We start from the raw sequence: 26,465 nt of genomic DNA, 5'->3' as shown, positions 1-26,465 counted from the left end.
AAGAAAAGTATATATATTTGTGGCTAAAATACCCAACACCTTTCCTGGATTAACCTGTAAGGGGGCCTCTTTTTTTCCCTCTGCTGGTTGGTAATCCAGCCGTGTCCAAAATTAAGTAAAGTTAGCATTGAGAGGACTTCCAAATTCAAAAAATAAATCCAAAATGCATAAGTATTTTGATGTTTCAAGTACATTTTGCTATTAAGGTGACGCAGGTAACATTTTGGAATGCAGGATTTTTAATTGTCATGGAGTTAGTCTGTCAATCTCTGCACCATTTGGTTGTCCTGTATTGATTTTTATCATGTGGAACACATTAAATGATTTGTTCACAGTTTTTCAAGTCAATCTTAAAATCTTTTTTTTTTTTTTTTTTTGAAAGAGTAGATTAAGTTTATCAAACTTATGGTGGAAAGATCATATCAGACCTTAATTGGTAGTTGAAGCAGAGTATTTTTACTCGTGTTAAAACACGTCTGGAGGGGATCCTTATTTAATCTTCCTGCCCCAATAATCTCCTTTTGTCTCAACCACCAGAAAAATGTGTGATCATTTGGGAGGTGTTGCAGCTGTAACTGTGACGGAGGTCAATGGGGGAGGAGAGGAGAGAAGAGGGGAGGTGAGGGCTGGGCCAGGATGGACTTGAAGTGTGCCTCCAGCAGCATGTATAAACATGGCCCCTTTACACACCTACAGGTCATTGTTGACATCCATCATACATGCCATTTCTGCGTGTATCACCCTGACAGTGAGGCAGAGCTGTAGAAGACAGATACACTTCTCACCACAGTTTTTTCATTCCATTTCTGCTCAACTGTGTTCACCTTGAAGCACCTGCTCTGCAGAGAAGATCACATCTGAACCGAAACCTTGTGGATTTTTGCAAAAATAATTCCTGTTTAGTTCTTCCGAAACCAGCTGCCATCATTTCACCTCCATCAGCCATGTATAGCTCCAGCTACTCCCGGGCCAAGTTTGGCCTGGAGACAAGGGAGCCCCTGCACAAGCCCAAGGGGAAGAGCTGCGGCTACTACATGAGGATCGTCTTCTTTTTTTCCTCTTTGATCCAGTCTCTGATCATCGTCAGCCTGGTGCTCTTCCTCATCTATGGACAGCCAGAGAAGTCTGCAGAGGAGAAGAGGGTCCAGGTCAGTGATTTCTTCTAGTATAATCTTCATTTAATAGTTTGTTTTGTATATACATTAAATGTATGTATATATGTTCAGTGCTGTAAAATACAGTGATGATGCTGAGAGATCTCTGATTGTTATCCTGAAGGAGCTCGAGCTGAACTTCAACAGGCTGAGTGAGAACAACATCCAGCTGAGAAAGGAGAAAGGCGAGGTGGGAGCTCAGCTGGGAGCTCGCACAGCTGAGAAAGCTGCTCTGGAGACAGAGTTGGCGAAGCTGAAGACCGTTTCTAACAAATCAGAACATATGCAAAAGGAGAAGTTAGTAAGTAGATGACTTGATTCATATAATGCTGAGAGAAGCAGGTCATTTTGTGCAGCTGATAAGTAGTTTTAACACATCTTAATCTTCTTTAAGAAATTCTCTACAACAAGTACAAATTAAGGTTAAAGTAAAATTATACAACATGATTATTTCTTTAGGCATGGTTCTAGTTTTCCTATTGGTGACCAGTGGTGGAACACGAATCCAGACGTTTTACTTAAGGTATAATACCACTCTGTAAAAATACTCCATTACAAGTAAAAACCATGCATTGAAAATGTCACTTAAATATAAGTATTTATCTTTATTTATTAGTGATGCTGGAACCATGAACGGTTTTTCATTTTTACAAGAAATATTACTTGAATGATTATCAGATTAGTTTGTTGACTGATTTTCTGTCAGTCGGCTCATCGATTTATCAAATATTTTCAGCTCTAATTGTATAAACTGCTGGATAGTTTAATTTGTAACAAACATAAGCTCTTCATATATTTTCTATGTAATTTTGTTAATTTGTAAATCAACTAAAGCTGTCAGATAATTGTAATAGAGTAAACATTTTATTATTTCCCCCTAAAATGTATTAAGAAGCATAAAATTAACTCAAGTAAAGTACCTCCGATTTGTTCTTAAGTACATTAGTTGGGTAACTGTACTGAGTTCCACCACTATTAGTCGCTATCTTAATAAAATAAAACAAAAAATGAATCATCCTGTAACTATATATATATATATATATATATATATATATATATATGTAAAATATATAAAACAAGTAAAACAAAAATGTATTATATATATATATATAATACATTTTTGTTTTACATTTTTTTATTTCGATGTACAGGCTAACTGTGAGAGAATGGTTGCAACACTCAGCATGATGGCGCGTCGTCCCACCCCTCCGATCCAGCTTCCTCCTGTGGTCACTACTAGCGGTATGTGCTCCAATTCTTTACTGTTGGGAGATTTAATCTAATGCTATAATACTGTTTAAATATTTTTTTAAATTACTGTTGATGAACATCAGAAATTTTGGCAATAATGAATGTATGTGTAAAATAATAATATATAAATGTACAGTAAAATTAAAGTCCATGTGGTTCAGAAAAGACAAGATGTTGGCAAGTAAAGCAAATAGTTTTCGGATGCATTTAAGTAAAAATAATATTGGTACCACTTCATGGTTAATAAATAATTTACTTAGGATTTATAGATCAGTTACAAGACATTAATAGAGCAACTTTTGGGTGATTAGTTGATTAATGACCTCACCTTTGGTGACTAACTAACATCCTGGCAAGCCAAAAGTTATCCTGACTAATGTCTAATAACCCATCTATAAAACATGATTTACTAAACATCAATGCCATTACTTACACTTTGTAAAGGGTGACTTATTAGAAAATGGAACCAGGATATTAATAAACATAGAAAATGTCAGTGTTACTAAAAGTAAAACTGTCTATTTAAAAGTTCCTGTGATAATACTGCTTTCCACTGAACTCTCCAGGTGAAATGAAGACTTTGCAGACCTTCAACGCTCAGCAGAAAGCTATGATAAACCTCATTGAGGCAAACTTCACCCAGACGGTTCAGTACCTAAGCCAGGAGAGAGACAACGCCCTCAAAGACCGAGACACACACCACCAGGATGCCATCACCCTGCGCAGGGAGAACACCCTGCTGAAGGAGCAGCTCACCACCTACACCAGGTACTGTTTCTCCACATGCTCTGTTTCTATCTGAAAATATTAAGATTAAACACATTCAAGTCTTTGTTTGATATTGTTTTTCAACCAGGAAGTGCAAAGAGGACTTTGCTCACTCTTTGGACGGGATCAAAACTGTGACCGGCGATTTCTTGACCAAGATCAACAACCTGTTTCCCCACCAGCTGACCTTTCACCTCACATGTGACAGCCAGAAGGAACAGATGGAGAAGATTAGAAACAGCTGCACAAACCTGTCCAGAGAAGTAGAGAACAAGTTCCAGCTGTATTTAGACAACGTGGGCAACAAGGTATGTGCAAGATATTAAGTGATTCTACATATGTGTTGTTTAGATGTTAGTATTTAAAATGAGAGGGAGTAGGCAGTGAAATAACTGTGTTTTTACATTAATAGGAACTAGAATTTACCCATACATCAACTTATATGCAGTGGTGGACGACATACTCAGATCCTCTACAAGTCTTCAAAATCCTGTTTGGGTAAAAGTACAAAACTAGTAGCGAGCGAGATTTAGATATATTATCCCAGAGGGAAACATTCTTTCACAGCTAGTACAACACATAAAGATACAGATCTATACACCATCACATTATCAGCAAAAGTTACTTGAATTATCAAAAGTAAGACTGCTTGTTTTGCAGAACAATGGCAACTATGGATCTGGTCCATCATAAGGATCATAAGATGATTAATGAGGTAGAACAGACAAAAAGAAGTTCTGATAGTTGCTTTTAAAAAAAAATATTGGATACTTTTACCTCTTCAGGCCTCGGAAAGTAATTTAAGTGAAACCATCTGATCAGTTTAGTGGGAAAATCTTGTGTAACAAGATTATATAGTACAAAATACATTCTATTTTATTAAGTTATCCTTTCTCTCTTATGTAAAATCTTAATTGGAAAAGTAAATAGTGACTTATGTAAATGTAGTGCAGTAAAAAGTAAAAATAATTATTTCCTAAATGTTGTGGAGTAGAAGTATAAAGTAGCATAAAATGGAATTACTCAATTAAAGTATCTAAAAATTATAGTTTTCCGAATTTGCACTCCGTAACTCTGATGGAATATTCCAAGTAACAAATTGAATAGGAAACCAGTTTCTCAAGGGAGGAAGTGAATCATTCACATTAAAACTACAGCTAAAGAGACAGACGTCCTCTGAGGCGACCTCAGAGTCAAAGTAAAAAAAGTGAAAGAAGAGTGAAGAGTGAGCCTCTGTTGATAAAGCAGCACAGTGCTGGAAAACAACTACATAGCCTAAGCAAGTAGCTTTTTAATAAATCATCAGTTCTTCATGAACTTATTATGTTAACTTTTTTCTCCTTTGTCAGAAGACCGGTGGTAATTGTAAACTTTTGTTTTACAATTTTTTTTACCATGTTGTGCATATGTAGGCACAATTCTAAACCAATTTAGTTCTATTCATGATTATTTTTGTAGGGATAAGTTTATAACATTACACACCAGAGCAGACAACAACAACGGCAACAAAAAAAATCTTAACTACATGATAAATTTCTCTTTAAAAAATGTGTCAACTCATCACATCTCATCTCATCTCATCTTCAACCGCTTATCCGTGATCGGGTCGCGGGGGCAACAGCTCCAGCAGGGGACCCCAAACTTCCCTTTCCCGAGCCACATCAACTCTAACTATTATTTTCATTACCAATGAATTTCTTGATGGTTGGTCTTTAGAAGGTCAGGAGATGACATAAAAAATGCGCATCACATTTACCAGGAGTGCTTGTGACAGTCTTTTAATGTCTTGTTTTGTCTGACCAACAGCTCAAAAACCAAATATATTCAGTTTACAGGCATTACATGCATTTATGGTTGAGTTTAATATTATCAAATTTTATGAAATGATCAAAACTTGCTTCATTGTATAGTGTGTCATAAAAAGTCATAGTCGGAAAAAAATCATAAAAAGGTAATAGCATGTTGGAAAAGTCAGTAAAAACCACAGTATATTATAATTTCTTTAGTCACAAAATAGTGAGTGGACTATGTACAAAAATAAAATCTGAATATAGTATACAGTGTACAGTCTAAATTGTTTTTAAAAAAGTTATAAAAAAGAAAAAATAGAATGGTATGTTCAAAATAATCATAAAAAAGTAATAATATATGTTGAAAAAGGTCATAAGGAAGTCATAGTATAGTATGTCAAAAATTGTCAAAAAAGCCATATTTTGGTATGCCAATTGAAATGGAATGAATTTAGAAGAACATTCCTATTCAAATGAACATAGGATGATCAGAGTGGATGTCATTTTCATACGTAATGTACTACTGCCATTGCATAGAACTGTGACCGCTCTCGTGGGCTAACTCGTTCCATGTCTATGGTCAATGCATGGTGCTAATTGCCATATTCTTTTGAACAGCAAACAGTTCAATGTTCATTCTACTCTCATTCTATTTCTATGGATGGAACATAATTTGCATCACAGGCATCTAAATAGCAAAGTCCCTCAGGGAGACATTCAGTGTAAATTTCATGAATGAATGTACTTCTGACGTTGAGGAAAATGTACATTAAGGAACGCTCACAATGATAGATAGAAATATACACATGGACAGAAACAATTGCATTTATGTAAAGGCACCATCTGGAAACATTTGGTGCAGTCAAGTATGACACATTTTTCAACCACAGCCCCCTTATATGAGGGTGACTTTCTACTGCAGAGCCTATCAAAGTATTACATTTAAAAGGAAAAACATGGCATCAGATGATTATACCACATTTATTTAGAAAAAAATGATTTTCTTCTTTCAGGTGGCTGAGATCCAACTAAAGTCCAGTCGTCTGGAGGTGCAAAACTCACATTTGACTTCTGAACAGCAGCAGTGTGAACGCAAACGCAGTGAGACGGTCGCAGAGGCAGCCAAGCAGCTGCAGCTCACGCAAAAGACTCATGACGACCAGGTAGATATAGTGTGTGTGATTGTATGTGTGTGTGTGAAAATAAAAAGTAATTTACACATCATACTTAAGTGTCTCTTTACAGGAGTGTATGTGAGAAAGTAAAATGGAAACCCTGCGGGACAAGCTGATTCCCTCAGTTAATGGTTATACAAATGTGACTGCCAATGTAAAATGTGTACTCTTCCCCTGTTTTAACAGGAACTTACAGTAGCATGAAAGAAATAATGGTATATATATATATATTATTTATTTTTTACATTGTTTCCATTTAAAATAAAACATGCATATTTTGTTAAGGTGGAGAAATTACTGATTGAGCAGAATCGGCTAAGAGAACAGAAGAAGCTGCAGGAAGACAGTTTGGCCCTGAGAGACAGAGAGCTTCAGACCCTCCAGCGAATGCTCCCTGCTCAGCCCAATATCAAGGTAAAATAAAAACAGAGGACCAGCTATTTACTTTGTACAGACATATGAAAGGAAACAAGGGAAGGCAGCGCCCACAAATGATTTCAAACCTCCATTCATTTATTTACAATATACATTTTTCGGTTTATGTAAAGCATAATGTAAGCTGCTCTCAAAAGACAATCTGGCTAAATAACTTGTATTTGGAGTGTATGCACCCCCGTGCCTTTGGATAAGATGTACTTCACTGATTACATGGACAGCAGTGCAGAGGTAAGGTGGTGCATGTGGACTCAGCAGAAAAAAAGGAATCTGAGGGCAGAAGCAGGAAGGATGGACAGGCAAGATAACAAAGGAAACATTTAAGCAGTCATAAGTTCACAAAATGCCCCATTTCAAACCCCACAGTAATTAGTGTGCAGCGTAGGTGTCCATGCACCCTCAGAAAAAGCTGCATATTTGTGGTGTGTGTGTGTGTTTAGAATGTTAAATAATACTGAAATAATCTCATTTGTTTTCCAGTCCGGTGTTCCTAAAGCTGCCAGCCTACAGGCCTCTATTGGAGCACCTGGCATCAGTAAAACTCCAACGGTAAATCTTATATGGGAATAAAACACAATTAATAGATCATATAATATTCATATGAAGTGTAAATACTGTACAGTGAGTGCAGTATTTTGGTGACTGTACAGAGCATGTGATTACATTTAGCCCTAAAAAGAAGATTAATCAAAGTTTGATCTTTCATCATTATAGTTCTTTGGTGGTCTTCATGTGAAACTGTGCTGAAACAAGACCTCATTGCTGTCATTGATATTTGATTATACTTATCAATGTTTTGTCTTTTCAGGTAAGATGAAATGAACTGGAAGAGTAATGAAGGAAGGCACACAACAGGCTCCACAGTGATCAACATATTGCCTTTAAACATTTTTAAGGACATGTATATATTCCTGATTCAACACAACTTGTAAATACTTTAAGTTTATATTAATTTCATATTACTGTTGTTGGTCTGTGCATGCTTCTTTTTTTTCTTTTCTTTTTTTAGCTCTATGTGGAATAGTAGATTAATTAGTATTTTACATTTACTGTTTGATAGTTACAATTGCTGTGAATAGCCTTGGTATCTTCCAAGGTAAATGTACAAATCTCCATGACACTGGTGTAAATATTTTCTATTGTGTGTCACTCTTTGTGGTTTCTGCTGTTAGGAAAATCTTTTATTTCAAAATCAAATTAAATGAACCAAAAACGGACTCACTCCTGAACTGTCTTGTCCTCAGTCTTGTTCCTCTCTGTCATTAAAAGTACAACGACTCAGACAGGATTTTGGGCAGCAGCTGCTCACTTGTCTGCTATAAACAGAATACTCTTAAAATAGCGACATTTATGTTTCCTGGTGGTTCACAAATTGAATTTCTACTGCAGCCGTATTTACAATACATACACCGACCAAGTCATTAACACATCTCCAGAACTTCATTCAGCTGAACTGAACCGATTCAGAAATCAGTAGGAAGACATTTGGCACGAATTCGACTGGAAGTACTAGATCTTTTACGAGTTCAGTGCAGTAGCTGTTAAATGAACTGTTCTCAGGCTTTACTACTTCCTCTTTCTTTTCATAAGCACAAGATGATGAGCGTATTGCATGCGTATACTGCAGCTGGAAACAGCTGTATTTTCTTTGAACCGTTTTATATTATTTTAAAGTACACACACACACACACACACACACACACACACACACACACACACACACACACACACACACACACACACACACACACACACACACACACAGACATCAGCACATGAACTGTTACAAAATGTACCAACATCATTACAGTCAATCTTTTTATTATATCGAAAAAATGAAACATATTACACTTTTTTCCAAAAAAACACATGACTTCTTAAAGACTGTTCTGTTCCCTATCCATTAATTTCAATGTTTAATTTACTACTCTAGTTAAGTTAACTGTTCATTAAACTGCATAAATCAGCGTTCATGAATCAGAATCTAAATTTTCAAGCTTGCATTGCACATGGAAATATTAGCATTTAGACAGAACAAATATTTAGGAGTCCTGCATGTTGTATAATAAATCCCATGAGGATAAACTCCCAGGCTGACTGCACTGATGGATGTGAGTGTTACAGGTAAGACAGTCTGCCTCCTGTCCTCAGGAAATCCTTTGTTTAACATGAAGTGTTTTCAACCCCATGTATAGACCTAAACACACCATGACTTCTAATCAAATGGCTACAGGGTGGTACTGGACCTGGCTACGTCAAACTTGCATCTCAGGACAGCCATGAATCACAACTACAGGAAACTGACAGACAGAAAGCTAAAAGTATAAATATATAGACTGAAATGTATCCATAGCACCAAGTAACAAAATCTGTCACTGGGAAAAGCTTTGTTTCTGGCATAGAATATCTGGTTAAGTTTGTAATCAGCATTCAGTATCTAATGCATTTCACACATCACAGTTGTGATAAACATATCACACACAGACACTACTTCAAAGATGAACCAAGCTCCAGAATTGATTGCCACTAATTTGTACGACAGCAAGTCCCGCTTTCAGCTTAAACTCCGCCTGTGTGGTAATTTATCAGGGTGAACATGAAAGAGGACAAAAAGGCTGACAGGGCAGTGCGGAAAGAGGAAAGGTCAGGTAGCAGAGACAAAGTGGAGAGAGACAAAAAGGCAGTGAGACGGGGAGTTATGATGGTGTACAGCAGGGCAACTGTCGTCAGAGACTGGGCGAGAAGAAACCAACTGGGGAAGAAGGGTGAGGAGTTCAACAAGGAAACATAAATATTTGATCGAGGCAAGATTGACAAGGGAACAAAGGGCACAAAGAGCATTGCCTCCAAAAACTGTCCCTTTCCCACAGAGCAGGAGGGGAGCTGGGAAACTCTGGGTTTCTCTACATACTATATGTATATTACCTGCTTTATGGCCAGAGATGGACTTAAAATGTAGTTTTCATTACTATAAATCAGAACATATTCATACTTGTACTCAATGTGACAACAGCTACAGTGTAGCATGAAATTAGACCTCATCAATTCAATCTTTGTAAGTACAGGTACCTAAAATACTTCTTTCACGTGATAGGTATTATGAACACATGAAGCGTATAATGTGGAATGGTACACCATAAGAAGTCCATGCAACTAGGTGCTTGATGTGCCTTTATTAAAGCCTTACATTCATTTTAGTTACAGTAACAACCTGATGAATCTTCAAACATGTAATGACATGTAAAAACGCAAAATGGCCAGAAACACGATGAGAACATGGTTCCCTTTCTGGTGGATGTGTAAATAGCTAAGACGCTGTAACAACTGTAAGATGCTGTTGATGTTTACAGCCTGTTGCACTACCTCCTAGCTGTGAGAATAAATTAATAATGTAGGTTTAAAGGCAATCAGCCCTTATTTCTCAGATTTCTTCTGTGGTCTCTGATTCATGACGTACATTTGATTCGTTATGAAAACACACATTATCCCAATTATTACATACAATTGCGTACAGGATACAACAAATAGTCATTTAAAATATTACAATTTCACACACACACACACACACACACACACACACACACACACACACACACACACACACACACACACACACACACACACACACACACACACACACACACACACACACACACACACACAGCTGTAATGATATCTGCTCCCAAATAAAAAAAATCTTCATTGTCCTGCAGTACAAGTAAACATCCATGACCTTGCAGAGGTCTGCAGCTGGCTGTATTTGAAATGATCTTGGCTGTTTTGTTGCGACCCAAGAGCCCAATGTTCAGCTATCAAGGCTTTCCGAAGCTATTTTTAAATTACGACTTAAGACTTGCAAAACTCTTGTCCAGCACATGGGGCCTCCTAGGCACCTGTCCTCTTGTGAAAACTATTTCAGTCTTCTGAAGAGCTTCTACAGAAGGGAGCAGAGTGACCCTGCAGCAAAGAACACAGATTTTTATTTTTTTTCCACTCTTGTAGGGCCTCGAAAGCTGGCATAATGATGTGGTGGTGCCCTTTCTTTACCGATACTCTGGGATTAAACAAGAATGCAGCCTCCCTTTCTGAGCAGACTAATGCTCAGAAAGGTATTTCATGTTTTTGCTGATACTTAACTGACTATTTTCCAATGCAAAAGTCTTTGAAGATGATATCCAGGATCTCTTCTGCCCCGACATGTCCAGTGATCCGGCCTAGACTCGTGAGAGCCAACCGGACACCCTCAGCTGCCAGAGCGAGGTCAACGTCACGATATTGCTGGTACTGAGCCAGGGCCGCAAAACACTGCTGCAGGTGGGCTCTGTGACGGGCCTGGGTCAGGGTGGGGGCACAAGACAGAGGGTCGCCACACCTAGAGAGGAAGTTAAATAACAAAATGATTGAAATATAGTTTTTATTTTGTCCTTTTAAAAAAAATAAAAAAATGTACATGCTATTTTATGCCATTTTTATGACTCTTTTATGACTTACTATACTACAACATACTATGACTTTTTAATGATTTTTTTGGACAGAGTACACTATATATATTATATTTTGTATTTAGTATATACTATACTATTACTTTTTTCGACATAAAATTCTATGACTTTTTTCTGACACACTAACTATGGCTTTTTTAACTATTTTTTGGACAGAGTACACTATGACTATTTTGTGACTTTTTTCAACATACTATTCTATTGATTTTTCGATTGTCTTTTTTATGACTGACACACTATACTATGACTTTTTAATTAATTGTTTTTGTTATACTAAGACTTTTTAATTTATTTTTTCGACACAGTATACTATGTCTTTTTTATACATACTATATCATTACTTTTTTTTTTTTTACATATTATACTACGGCTTTTTATAACTTTTTTCGACATACTATACTATGGAATTTGTATGACTTACTGCGTTTTTTTTACATACTATACTATCACTTTTTTGACTTTCTACACAATACACTATAGCATATTTATGACATTGTTACGACATACTACACTACGACTTTCTATAAAAACTTTCGACATACTATACTATGAGGTTTTTATACTCTTATATTCTATGCAATGGATATTTACGGCCTTTTTATACATACTTTACTATTGCTTTTTAAAAAATATATTATACCAAGACTTTATTATTTTTTTAGATATACTATACTATGACTTTTAATGTCTTTTTTTGACATACCATGCCTTTTTAACGTCTTTTTTGACATACAATACCACGACTTTTATGACATACTATGACTTTTTAATGTATTTTTTGACATACTTTGGCATACTATGGCTTTTTCGTACATTCTATACGATGGCTTTCTTTTGACTTTTTTCGACATACTATACTACATACCATAATTATGACATACTATACAATGGTTTCTTTATGACGTTTTGCTTCACAATATACAATGATGTTTTTCGTCATACTATAATATGACTTTTTATGACCTTTTTATACATACTATGGCTTTTTTAAAACTTTTTTTGACATACGGCATTTAAAAAAAAATGTAGGATGTACTATACTGTGGCATTTCGACAGACTACAATGACTTTTCATGACTTTTTTACATCAATCTTGTTACATATAAATGCATGAGGAAATCACAGACAAATCAATCTTTTTGATTCAATACAACATTTAAGTGAGATATGCAGTCTTTGCTTTGGAACAAAACAAGTAAACATTAGTAACTGTAAACTCACAGAATCTTGACACTGCTGTGCAGCACTGCAAGGAAGTCCTGCAGTCCCTCATTAGTGTAACAAGAAATCTGACAAACAGGAGGGAGTCCAGAGACCCGTCTCAGCTCCCCGTCCAGCTTCAGCCTCTGCTCCTCAGGCAACAGGTCAGTTTTATTTAGCACCAAAAGAAACCTGTCTGCAGGAAATACTGTAGTAAGAAAGGAATGAAGAAAAAGTTGATAAATTACCAATGATTCAACTATTACTCTTTCAGGCATTGAGATTTCTATTTAAATGGTCTCAATGACTATAAACTATCTTTCAAGCCTGTACACTCTCTAGAATCCTGCTCAATTTCCACCTGCAGTAATCCAAAGTAAGTAGATGTCGAATTACTCTCTGGCACCATTTAATAATGCATGATGAAGCTATAAGTGAGCAACTGGTGTCACAATAAATGTAATACTTGTGCTTAAAAGCAAAGAACTGAGGTTGTTTGATGGGGAAACATTTTACTTTGCCAGAGTCTGTAACTGTTCCATGCATATCTACTTAACTGTGGTTGAAGTGACTTGAAAATATGATTCCAAACATCCCTGACAGTCCAGGTGAAGCAGGTGAGGCCAAGATATCATACCTGACTCAGGCTGCTCTTGAGTGGGCAGGACACTGCTAAGGTACCCCTGAAGGAAGGTTACAGCTTGCTTTGCATCAGACGGTAGATGAGCACAGTCCACAACCACCAGGGTCAGATCTGCCTGTTCCACTCTGGAAAAAAGGAAATAGCCTCAACTTTTGATCTGGAGCTATTCATGTGATCACAACAGCATTTTGTCATATATTTTTTTTTGGTTTTTACTCTTAAATTCACATAGCAAACCATGAGCCTCTCTGTTGTTTTGTTTCAGAAACAATACGGTGTGGCCCACAAATACTGTGAATAATGGCAGCAATATTTATAATTAATTCATCCAAATGGTATTCACTTTTAGTACTCCTGCAACTTAGTCCCACTGTGCAGTTAGCAGCACCAGCGGATGCTTGTACTGACCACATCCTTCCTGGAGTGACCCAGGTCACAAGCCTCTGACCTGCTCCCTGCACAAAAAGTTCCCCGTAGAATACAAACTGCCCACCCTTCCTATAGAGCAAACAGGGCGCCCAAATAACTTAAACAAACAGTAAAGGAATTACAGAATGTTTGTTTTGAAAATAGTATTTTTGTAGTTACATCTTCATCTGTATTTTCACTGATGTGCTTGGTGACTCATTTCCTGCGGCACGAGCCAACAAATAATCTTTAGATTATCATTTTGTAAATACATTTACTAAATGAAATGCACTTTCAACAGTACTCTCTCGGAGTGAAAAGGTGCGGCAAGTCCCCTTAAATGTCTAACAAATTAAATTTATATTAGTCACAGGTAGTGATGTAATATCTAATAGATGTGTCAGATGCTTTATCCCCCTGCCAAGAACACAAGTACTTGTGGAAACATTTGTCTTTCTAGGGATTAGGCCCACCCTTTTTCCTCCTGCTCTCTAACACCAAAAATCATGTCAGAAAACATGTCTATGTCTCTGAATAAGAGCTGATTTAATACTGTTTGTATGTGCTAGTGTGCCCATACGTCTGATAGTCAGTTTGCCTGTTTGTATATGATAAAACAGCAATGACGAGTGCTGCAAGTACTGCCATTCTTCCCTAGTGTAAATAGTGGAAGCAGCTGTCACAAATTGCCATATATGTCCATTCTTTACACCACACATGAAGAACCTCTTAATGGTAAATACTCTACAACACGGAAAGGAGGCTCTTCATTACGCAACCTCCTGAGAGTGTTTGTCCCATGTATTTATAACTATGGCTGAGCAATAATATAAACTCTGGAGGTTACATCCACATTACAAAAATATAGCATGATGTACAGGGGAAAAGCAATGACTTATTTCTTCCTTTCTTTGTTTTCAAGGACATATTCCATTGGTGCCATGGCTAATTTGTTTTGTGTTATATTAGACACAAGTGACACATTTTACACATGTACTACTACACATGATGTTCTCTACGTGTGTCACTATACTGTAGTTAAAATATTCTTAATACTCTAATAATATTTCTTAATATTTTTGGTCTGCCTCATCACAATTTTAAACGCAGGAAACTGAGCAAAATTCCTTTAAAAAAAAAAATAATATTAATATTAAAAGGGTTTTCTCCCCCTACCTTTCCCGAGCACGGCGGACCCCCTCTCTCTCCACCAGGTCCGGGCTCTCTCTGAGGCCGGCTGTGTCACTCAACAGGACAGGGAATCCACCGATGTCCAGTGCCGTCTCTACTATGTCCCTGGTGGTGCCAGCAATGGGAGACACAATGGCTGCAGGTCTCTGGCCTGGGGATAAAAAGGTTAAGGGATAAAGTTGGCATTATTGTTTATTTTCTTATTGTCAACAAATCCCATGAAAAGACCAAAACTAACGATGTTAGCCTGACTTTCAACACCTTCTGACTTCCTTACTCTGTCTGTGTCAGTCCCAAGGCCAATGTGTTTCTCCTAAAAGATTATAAATACAATTATTGGACAGGCTCATTACAGTCCTGCAACAATTACCAGATTTTTTTTCAGAGCATTTGATTTATTAATTGCTGTCCTGCCGGGATATAATGAGAATTTGCACAAATATAACACACATTGTTGAAGAACATTTCCAACGCTAGCTTTAAGATTGTAATACCTGACAGTATAGCTGTAGTGTCTGCAATCCAGGATGAACTATTTAAACATGACATTATTTGTAAATGTTTTATCTACATCACACTGGATTTTTCTGTGATGAAATATCTATTCAAATATATCAACAGTCACATTATTTATCGGCCTCAATTAGTAAAATCTATACCTACTAAAGTTCTGCATTACGCAAACAAAACAGAAGATATTTTGTCATAATTTCTATATTATCTTTTCAAGAACTTGGCAGACATCCCCAATGTATCCCATGTGAAATAACACTGCCAACTCATGAATAGTTGTCTACGCTGACTGGGGGGGGGGGGGGGGACTAATCACAAGAGGAAATGATAACAGGATTTTATCTGAAGTTTGATAAATATGTCTATTCTTCCGATGCTGTGAGGAGACCCTGCCAAGCCCCCTCTTTAGATAGTTTATATAGAGTGATTGTAAATGATTAAGGATACCATATCCTAAACAAACATAACCTTAGACCATAAACAATGGATTCATTAAGTTGCCACCAAGTGTGGATAAACAAGGGAAGAACTAATTTAGAGGGAGAAAATGGAAAAGCAACAATTTCACTGTTTACCTTTATATCTTTATTAGTAATCGTCTGGAGCACGGCCAGAATCTAAATTGGAAGTAATTAAATCTGTATCTGGAAAAGTCGGACTATTGTAATCATGTGTGCCAGGAGCAGGAGCTACTGTTCACAGATTGTATATTGTGGTGATTATGAGATCGTTATTCAGCATGACGTGATGAAAATAACAACTTAGAAATGTTTGTAGTTCATGCTGCTTAATTTCAAAGTCAGACTGCACAAAATCCCATCTTGTCAAGGAAAATGATTCTTCTCACTTTCAGTGCATGGAACACAGAATATGTATTTATATGAATGAAACACATTTCTCAAAACTTTGCATGTCCATGCTGCTTATAGGATGACAAATGTTGCCTTCTTTCCCTCCCAAACCATGGCTGACAGCGGTATGATTGAACAGTAAGGTCTGTATCTAGATGATAGTAAGTCATACTTTGTGTTAATCCCTTCACGATGTGTGTATGTGCTGTCTTGGTTCTCTTACAGAGTGTGTTAAGGAGGCTACTTTTCCCTGCATTGGTGGCTCCTGCGATGACCACCTGGACTCCGCTGCGTAGCCGCTCGCCCCTCCTCTCATCCTGTAGGTGGCGCTCCATCTCTGCTTGCAGATCACACACCCATTTATCCACTGTGGGAGTTGAGAAAGAGATAAAGACAGAGTAAGGACGGGACGTCACGAAGGTTTCCTATACAACTTCACTTTCATGGCCTTGTGAAGGGAATTTCTGTCCATTGAAGGACAAAGGCCTGTCTGGTGTCTGACACCATTTGTCTGGACGAAAAATGGGTCATTGACATATCTCTTTCCACAGCGGAAAAATGGTTTTGACAATCCAAAGCAATACTTACAGTACCTACTGTACATATATTTAAAACAATTTTGATTGACTCAAGCACATTAATTCATCCAACTTGGGATGACTTGAGAAAAAACAGAAAAAAACTTCAGATATAAAGCATGCCATTTGCTGTATGTCTTCAGATGGTAAAGTACTTATGTCAGGTTTTCTATTTTTGGAAATTAGTCTATTATTATTTGCCACTCTGAGGCGCAAGTCCACATTTCGTGCCACCAAAACTAACAACCCTTCCCAGGCTTTATTGTGTCGAAACTTCTCAACATCCGAGGCTTCTGACGAGCTTTGCCAGTGCCAGATAGCAAAGGACAGACTAAGGGGGGACATCCCTTGAAACACACACACACACACACACACACACACACACACACACACACACACACACACACACACACACACACACACACACACACACACACACACACACACACACACACACACACACACACACAGCACAGTTGGACTGTAAGTTGCTGCTGACAGCACTATTCCTGTAAGATTGGCTTGTCAGGTTGGCTTTGAAGGTAAGACAAATGCCTCTACTGTCCCCCTGGCCTTCTCTCCACACTTCCTAAAAGGAAATTGTCTTTTAAGCAGTTTGAGGTCTACGCTTCTCCCTACAGTGCAACAAACACACCTGATGGCCAGTTGGCGATCCAAACAGGAAAGCCAGCCGGACCCCTCTCTCTTCAGACAGAAACAGACCCCTCTGAAAGCCCAAGGGATGACTGTTCTGTTATTTTTCTCCTGTAAAGACGAGGACAAAGTGTACACATACCTTGGTTTAAGACCCCATCCTCAATGAGTTCATCCTCACTGAAGTCTATGAAGGCCTCAACGTGAGCCAGACACTGTGCAACACACAAAAGAGAGAGGAGCGAAGGGAAGAGGCTGAAATCAGGGTGTGAAGTTAACACCTTGGATACCCTGAAAATGTCAAAATCAGCAGTTGGGGGGGCCTCAAAAGTTGAGCAAATTTTGTTCCCATTTATAATGGAATGATTATTTGATATTGAAGTTTTAAAAGTTGGGCAGGGAGCACAGAAAAAATGAGTGATGGTAAACAGGGAGCCAATGTACAGTTTATCTTGCTGGTGCTGCAGCTGCTTACATGGATATAGTATTGTGCAATTGTGCTATTTTCATCCAAAGGAGAGAATCCAAACAATTCTTACATACCTAAACAAATAATTAAAAATATTCAGTAACATTTCAAATTTTTCTCATGGCATATTTCATTAGTGTGGTGTTGTAGTATAGCTATGTTGATTTAGGGAAACAATTAACAGTTTATTAATTATTTTGCACATTTTCCCAGAGCCCAAGGTGACAACAGATGCAACAAATGCAAAGATTGTTTTTAACAGTGTTCACCCATACATACATTGATACAGTGTATGTTTAGAAACATTAGACACTAACATTAAACATTTAAATGGCCTCCTCTGTCTTTTTCCAGGACTAGTCTTACATCAGGTGCAGTAGGTCATGTTGCTACTTCACATCATTGCCACAAATTTGAAATTTATTTGAAACTATGTAGAATACAGAGGGGGGAACAGCTTCGGTGTTTCCACAACAGCGCCGATCTGTATCTTGATTGACAGGCGGAACATTAACACAATAGTAGTTCCATTAAGCTGAAGTGTTCATCTGCGGTCAATGACCTGCTGCTCTCACCCGCCTCAACACGACGTGAAAGGAAATCTAAGCCTCTGTCAGGATTAGATTTAAACAAGACAGACATGAGAACATATATACTACCATATCATGGTAATAAGCTTATTCGAAAGTCGTATAAATTAATGTAAAACGTGTACTACTAAGTCAGGTGTCTTACCCAAACAACTTATATGCAGAAACTTAACACACAATACAGACAGGGCTTTGGATGACTACAAAGCAAAAAAAGAAAGTTGCCATTTACTCTACCAGAAAGTTCAACTGCATGAATTTTACAGTTACAGTTGGTTCAAATATAAAGTGGTGCTTTGACTGACGATGTTGTTTTCCTACCCTAAGCGACCGTATCACCATTCAGTCAGGAACACTGTTGTCATATATTTAACCATTTATTGCAACAAATGGAAATACAGTTATGCTTGGCGCTGATGGCTCTGCTCTGAAGATACTCCCTGGATTAGCAAGGTAGCATGCTAAGCCAAAACAGGGAGCCTGATGCAGAACCAAAGACAAATTTATTATGTGTACTGAAAACCTCTAACAATGTGTCCTGGTGAAATAATATGACACAAGCTATATGTAGCATTCAACGTCAGCAAGGTCACTAACCCCTGTTTTTACAGTTGCATTCATTCTTCCTCCGTTACTCTACCCTTATCTGTATCATTTGGTACACAGTCCAGAATACTGTTTAGATAAGAAAAACAATACTGCTGCCCAGAATAAATCCATGTCTTCATTGTGTGCCTGTCTTAATACATACAGCAGCTGTGCGTGGTATAATACATCTTTAATCCATCCAAAACAATACAAAGCCAGATGTGCCAAGATGGGAAAACATTAAATGGGTGTCACTTGAGTGATGCGTCAATAATCAAAAATAGAAATGGGCCTTTGAACATTACTAGTGGTATAGTACGAATTAACAGCTCAACGAGGTCGCTCAGTGGTACTGACTCAGTTCTGGTGGCAAACAGTGCAGGATTACACGTTTGTATTAACAAAGCTTTTCTGAACAGAGAGGAGATGCTGTTGTCACCGACTTGATCCCCTCAGCCATTTCACTCATCAAATGTCATCTATTCAACTCATTATTTTGCAAGGTTCTCTGTTTTTTTCTAATCCTGTTTACAATAAAAAATAAATTTATACATGTACCATACAGATAGTATTTTGATTCTCAGTATTGTGCTACATGTGCCACAGCAACATGAAAACAGGAAGTCTCAGATTCCCATTAATTAATCCATCTACGGTGTGTTGAAAAAGCAGCTGTGGCGGTACAAAAAAGAAAGCATTGTTTGGGTGTGAAACTATTGAGGCCTGACTGAGGCAAAGTACAGACAGATTTTTTCCAAAACACTGTTTTCAGAGAAATGTCAGACATGAACATGCAACACAATGTCTCTCCAGGGGAGAACTCATATGAAGGTATATTTGTGTCTTTATTACGCAAACAAAAAAAAAAGTTTTGAAAGCAAATTTCTCAAACCTTTGCTTTAAAAAAAAAAAAAAAAAACCTACGCTTTCAAAACGAAAAGCCACGAGTTGAGTTTGGACATAGTGGGCGGGGTATACGCTGCTGAATGAGCCAGGAGTTTCTATTGGTGGGTTAGATTTGGATCCCGGTATCGGCTTCCACTGTAAACACGGCATATGTCCCAATCCAGCCTGCATCCTTCAGTGGACCCAGCCCTAGTCCGAAATGAGACGGCCTAGGCTACAGAGGACTTCCTGTTTGCGTCAGCAGCTAACTTTATGCTGCCCATAGGCTCCCGTGCCTAGAATGCCTGCTCAGAAGGATTATGCTGTATATATGTATATATATATATGTATATATGTATATGTATATATATATATATATATATATATATATATATATATATATATATATATATATATATATATATACGTATATATATATATATATATATATATATATATATATATATATATATATACATACACACGTGTATATATGTATATATACATATATACGTATATACGTATATATACGTATATATATATACGTATATATACGTATATACGTATATATACGTATATATATATACGTATATATATGCATATATATATATACGTATATATATATATGTATATATTGTTGAGAGATCGTAGAAAAGTATGAAAGTATAAAAGTATAACCTTCATAACCTGTAAACTTTTTGATTCAAAGTGTAACCATTAAAACATATATACTTTTACATTTTTGATAGATGTGATTAAACCATATAAACTGCATATGTGCCTTATATGAAGTAGTCACTCAAAACTTATACAATTCTTCCTCTTTAGAGCAGGATCAAACCAGTTGCATTCTGTGTCTAATCTGAAAACAGGAGGACTCATGTGTGAGAAACTCCTGGCTCATTCAGCAGTGTATGCCCCATCCACTGCGTCCAAACTCAACTCGTAGCTTTTCGTTTTGAAAGCATAGTTTTTTTTTGGTGAAAGCGTCGGTTTTCGTTTTGAAAGCGTAGGGGTTTTTTTTGCAGCCAAAACATCTAGTTTCATAAGCAAAACTAACAAATAATTTATTCTCAGTTTATATATTTAAAATTTTTGATTGCAGTGTGAGAAATTTGCTTTCAAAACATTTTTTTTTGTTTGCGTAATAAAGACACAAATATACCTTCATAAACTCCAGGAGCTCGGCTTGTTTTTGCTGTCATGCTTACTCAGAATTAGACAGAACAACAGACTTTCTAAAGGTCCCCTAAAAGTCTGGTTGGTCGAGGTCCAAAGGTGGTTGAGATCAAGTCAAGTTGAAAAGTTTAGCAAATAAAAAGTCTGATTACACTATTCCAACATCCAAACTGATCTTCGTGTAGAAACTAGAGGATCATTACACAAACAGGTTTTTATAGTACAGATTAATTCAGTTCATTGTTTATAGTGCGGAGGAAAAATTACTCCAAACTTAATTTAAATCTTTAATCTTCTATTATATACAGTAGGCAGGAAAAACTTAACTTCAAACCTTGTAGCATTGGAGACTAAGGTGAATCCAAAAAGTAAGAAACGTGTTAAGACTGATTTGAGACCAGACTACACTTTCTGTTCCTGCCACACATACTAAACAGACACCTTTAAGCCCTGGGCTCTAGTCCTGATGGAAACATCCGTTTGTTGTCCTGCTTATTTTGGAAACCACTATCTGTACCAGTGAGTGACCTACCCGTTTCAATTTGTGGCTCCAGTCCTGATAAAGGCGTCCCAGCTCTCCTGACATCTGCCTGAGAGCCTGTCTCCTCTGAGCCTCTGTCTCAGCATGGATCAGATCCCCGAGCCCCTCCACCTGCAGGGAGCATTATACAGTTATGATTGCTGCACATGTTTTATTTATCCATTTCTTGCAGTAATGTTTTCATTCTGTTAACGTTATGTATCAGACATGTTTCCCCATTATGTGATGCTGTGTGTAAGATGCACAGTATACTGCTACAGTTCCCTGCTACTGTTAAAGACAGCATTTGCATTATGTTGTGGTGCTGCAGCTTTGACGTCCAAATTCTTCTCAGGGACATCTTTTCTCATTATCACACTACGATGAGATTTCTTTTGACCAAAGGAAGCCTTTTGTTTCATTGATGGGACTTTAAGAGGCATTTTCATAATTTCCAAGATAAATATTTCCAAATTGTCAATTTCCAATTATTAAATAAATATTTTTACATTTACTGTATGCTGCTGAAATGTACTCAATCATAATAGACTGTAAACATAATATCCAGAAGAGCCCCTTTCAATATTGGAAGGCTGCATATTTGGCAGCTTTTTGAAGAAAATCACCATCTACAGAGGCCCAGTAGCTTTATCCGTACATAAACGTTTGACAGCCCAATGAAAGATGTTTAAAGGGCAATATATGTTTAAAAAAAAAAAAAGACTTTTTTCACCGTTGACATTTGATGAACTTGAAATCCCTGTTCATTTCTGACCCTGTTTATTCCACATTTACCCTGTAAATTGCTCTGAAATGCTCTTTGTATGTAAATCTGCACATATCTGTCTTAGTGTGTTTTTACATTCTCGTCTTGACCTACCTCCGTTAAACCCAGCTTCCCTGCTTGAAAGGCCCTCCGTGTGAACTCTCCAGCTTCAGCAGGCCTCATGCCAGGCACGCTTCCTGAGAGAGAGAGACACACACACACACACACACACACACACACACACACACACACACGAAAGAAATGAATGAGGCATGAGTTGGGCATGAATCATGCACACAACTCACACACAAACAAACAGAGGAGGATCAAACGCAAGGTCAATGTGTCACTCAGGGTTCACTTGGAATGAAAACAGGCACAAGAGGGCAGATTAAAGAGGGGAGGTTTTCATTGTCTTAATGACCATTTTAAAATTCTCATTAGTAGAAGACAACATTGATTATAAATCATGAGCATCATCATGTACAACACTAATATTTTCCTCTCTCTTACTATTCCTGATTAATGATAATCTTACATAATTGGTGACAAGCTTTCATTAACATTATTAATTTATACAATACTGCCCCCTAGTAGAACAGTGAGATAACTGCAGGTAATATTGTAATATTACTTGTCAGTCCCAGAGGGAATGTGCCTTGCCACGCTTGCCAAGGCACATTTTATAAGTATCTTAGAAATAAGAATATTTTCCCTTTTAAGTCACAGTGATGGGCAGTCACATGACTCAACTAGTTACTGTGTTGCAGACTTACAGCTTTGGAAGTCAAAGCTGTGGAGACACACATACCAAACACCCTGCAAAGGGACGGTGCACCACATGACACTGTATGTATGTGTATACTGCATTATATGAAGTTGTAGGATATTGATACTCAGAAGGATATCTGTATTTTACCTAGAGCGTGTAAGACAGCAGTAATGACAGCAGGACCGCCGTGGATGTGGAACTCCACACTGTCCTCTCCTGTGAAACTGTGTGGAGCTAAGGACATGAACACAAGAGACACACCAACTCAATATCATTCAGTCATTTAATATGCACAGGACCAATATGTCAAGGAACACGTCAGTAAACTTGGGCTAGTACAAGTGGCTGATTCTGATAGAACTTCAGATATTCTAAATACTGTGATGAGTTAAAAAAAACTGCTCTGCTCTAGCTTGAAGGTAAATGACTCCAAATGGCAGCAAGAGAAAATTGTTTAAAAGGCATATGACGCAGGAATTGAAGCTTAATGCCTAATACACACAACACAACTTTAGCCCATATTTTCCACTCCCAGACAAAACCCACACATCAGAGGCAAATCCTCATTGTTTTGGCGCACACACATCGGCCCTTGGGTGCCTGCGTGTGCTTTGTGTTACATTTGCAGTTGTTGTTGTTGTTGCGGCTCCTAGGGTGCTGGATGTTTGTATTAATAAACATAACACAGTGACTGAAATACATAGGGGAAATAGTAAAGGCGAGTGGAAACTGGCTAAAACCTAGTTTGGTGACCTCATCGTATCATCCAGATGAAGAATCTTGTAGTGTGTGACCCAAAATTAAAAGAAAAGAGAAAACACAGGCAGAGGGCAGTGTCTCTGTAGATAAAAGACACCGTCACACACTTCTAGTGGGTCATAAATGATGATTGAGAGGGATTGTTTTTGTATGGGCCCACACATTGTGTTTTAGGAAATCCTGTATAGTATACTTTTAAAACATTTTGAACATGAGAGATGGGACTTGACATCAATATCCAGCAACCAAGAAGTGACCCTGGGTGCTGGAAGTGACCCGATTAGGGTATTTTAACCTACATCCTATGATACTGCCAAGTTTATGATTGTATCCAGAGAATTGTTGGCGGGGAAGTCCCTTTTGCACTCGCTTATCTCTGTTGGAGAATCCGTCCACCCTGAAAGACACAATTCCCTCCATCCATACTGAATGGGTCCAGACCACTAGTATGTTGGCAAGGAGACTGCTTGACCAACAATCGAAGTCAGCTCATGCACCATCAATCACCGACTGGCATAATCTGCTTGCCAGGGTGGCTCAATATGAACAGGTATCATTTTCTCTGATGGGCAGAATAGAAAGGTATTGTTTGTAATGGGTCTCTTCATTACATTAATGGCCCTTAAAGACAAACCCATGGCTTAAGTCCCTTCAATGTAGACGACTACAAGACAGCCACAATGAATGTCTTAGTCCTCTATTTTCAGTTATGTATATAACGTCCTTTAATCCTTGTTTTATGTTTGTGTATATTTCTAGGTCTTTCAAAAATTCGATAAAATGTCAATGACAAAAAAAAAATCCAGCAACCAAGCTGGTTTGTCATCACTTTACACCCAAATGTGTATGTGTGTGTGCGTGTGCGTGCATGCGGTCAAAGGGAACAGACCTGGGAACCAGAGGACAAGTCCGCGGTCCAGCACTTCTTTGGATTGGGGGTCTGTGATGCTGCGTAACAGGGCCTTGCGTGGAGGGGGCCGGCTGTGTGTGAGCCCGGTCATACACCTCAGAGCAGTGGCTGAGGCTGGACCACTGGCTCGTACCACAGCCACTCCACACCTGCCGTGGCCCGATGATAATGCAAAGATGGTCTCAGCATCAGCTAGTCCAACTGGGACTCCATCACAGGTGGACACTAACCTGCAAGCTGGAGTTGCTCTGCAGGAGATAAGTGAATTGTAAGACACCCGTACCTTCTGACTTTAGTAGACTAATGAAGTCTAATAATCTAATATGCTATTTATTTTTGTCCAAACAGACATGCTATATATTCGTTTACATCAAGACAAACTTATAGCCTATATTCTGGAGCACCAAAACTGACAAAATGTAATACAAGGTCATTACACAAGTGCAGTAAACTGAAATTGTCAGTAAATAACACTTAATTAAAGGAAAAGAGAATGTTTTATACTTGCATGGGGAAAGGAAGAGATAAATTAGTAAATGTGTGCCATGGCAAGGAAATATTAAAAACTAAGGAGTCAAAGCCAATAAAATATAAAGAAAAGAGAAAAATGAATTAGGTTTTCATGTATTTAATCAAGTGGTAAAGGAAAAAAACAAATCGTTTCGCTTTTTTTAACCAACTGATTGAAGTTTAAAGCAAAGGTATAAAACTTTATATTCATTGGAATTTATGTATGTGTTCAGTTACATTTTTGCCTCATCTGAAAATATTGTATTGCCTTTTTTTTTGTTTCACAACATGTATTGTAACATACATTGAATCCCTTTTTCAATAATTTACATAGCAAGATTCAAAGAAAAGACAGGTTACATTGTGGCCGTTTCTGCCTGAATGAGTGGCCAAAATACAGAAAACGAGGTGGAATTGTTAACAAACCTTATCCTAAGATTGTGGACAGCAGCTCTCCATATCCCACGAATCATTGATGGCAGCATACTCATATTATTCTGACACCAAACATTTCATGTGCGGTTTCTGGTGTGGCTGATTTTAGAGACTGACGTCTGCAAAACATGCTATATCTTTGACGAACTCATCGTGTTTACCTTATTCCACCGTTAGCTAATGTCGGAGAGACCTGTGAATGTAACGTGAACTGGCAAATGGACACATTTCATGGACAGTAACTCCTTTCAACTAAAGCTACATTAACAGGATTCTACTGCTGCTGCTTCTCAATCGTTTACATTTACCACGATGTCTGTCATTCCCTTTGTCGATTGTGATTGGACGGTGTTTTCCACAGCATCGACGGTTCTAAAATCTCATTTGTTCAAGACCTGTCAATCTGCAGTAAGTCCCGCCTAATGTGCGCCATTTAATTCGGTCCGTGTAGCTACTATTGCCCTCTACAGGTACTCTTCACCGTACATAGCTGACTATCTATCTATCTATCTATCTATCTATCTATCTATCTATCTATCTATCTATCTATCTATCTATCTATCTATCTATCTATCTATCTATCTATCTATCTATCTATCTCTTATAGCTGAAACGACTAGTTGTCAAATCATTAAAAAATTAAAAATGGGAAAATCCTGTGACAGATCATGGAAACGGACTCTCTCTAGGGAAACAGTGATGATAGTTGTGGCGCTTTCTGAAACTGACAAATAATGTGCAAATCCATTTGGATTAAAGATTAGTATTCTAGGTGTAAAAAAGGCACAAGCATGAGAAAAAATATGTTTCTTCAAATACAAAATTGTCCATCTCTACACAGCAACATGTTTGTTTTGTAAAAATTGTTACTTTTTAGTTTGATTTGTTTTTGTTAATGAAGGCCATCTTCAGTAAATAAAACTTGTAGGTGTTTCTGACTGCATAATATAAAGAAAGGTATAGGTTATT

The 26,465-nt window shown here is 37.6% G+C and overlaps 2 protein-coding genes across 3 annotated transcripts; one reads left to right on the top strand and one right to left on the bottom strand.

Annotated features, from left to right (window-relative positions):
- The first annotated feature begins 657 nt into the window (after positions 1-657).
- On the top strand, positions 658-7,795 carry plvapb (plasmalemma vesicle associated protein b). Its single transcript, XM_068707552.1, has 9 exons — positions 658-1,148; positions 1,279-1,455; positions 2,306-2,396; positions 2,972-3,173; positions 3,262-3,481; positions 5,977-6,126; positions 6,424-6,552; positions 7,054-7,122; positions 7,382-7,795. Exons 1-9 carry the CDS (start codon positions 945-947, stop codon positions 7,388-7,390), a joined length of 1,251 nt encoding a protein of 416 aa, XP_068563653.1. The 5' UTR covers positions 658-944; the 3' UTR covers positions 7,391-7,795.
- Positions 7,796-9,731: 1,936 nt separating this feature from the next.
- gtpbp3 (GTP binding protein 3, mitochondrial) lies at positions 9,732-25,789 on the bottom strand. 2 transcript variants are annotated; one of them, XM_068707550.1, is made up of 11 exons: positions 25,488-25,789; positions 24,531-24,799; positions 23,030-23,116; positions 22,225-22,307; positions 21,357-21,476; positions 17,256-17,328; positions 16,105-16,248; positions 14,503-14,668; positions 12,913-13,043; positions 12,297-12,483; positions 9,732-10,945 (listed from the first exon to the last, which is right to left on the bottom strand). In XM_068707550.1, exons 1-11 carry the CDS (start codon positions 25,550-25,552, stop codon positions 10,714-10,716), a joined length of 1,557 nt encoding a protein of 518 aa, XP_068563651.1. In that variant the 5' UTR covers positions 25,553-25,789; the 3' UTR covers positions 9,732-10,713. The 2 variants fall into 2 exon arrangements, with proteins under 2 accessions (XP_068563651.1, XP_068563652.1); XM_068707551.1 differs by having other exon boundaries at positions 12,297-12,471.
- Between the last annotated feature and the right edge of the window lie 676 nt (positions 25,790-26,465).

The sequence above is a fragment of the Cebidichthys violaceus genome, unplaced genomic scaffold (assembly GCF_023349555.1).
Source record: "Cebidichthys violaceus isolate CVI_PGR_0920_01 unplaced genomic scaffold, fCebVio1.0.p SCAF_13, whole genome shotgun sequence".
NCBI classification, from domain to species: domain Eukaryota; kingdom Metazoa; phylum Chordata; class Actinopteri; order Perciformes; family Stichaeidae; genus Cebidichthys; species Cebidichthys violaceus.
The sequence above is the reverse complement of the archived record's forward strand: the minus strand, read 5'-3'. Positions and strand labels throughout refer to the sequence as shown.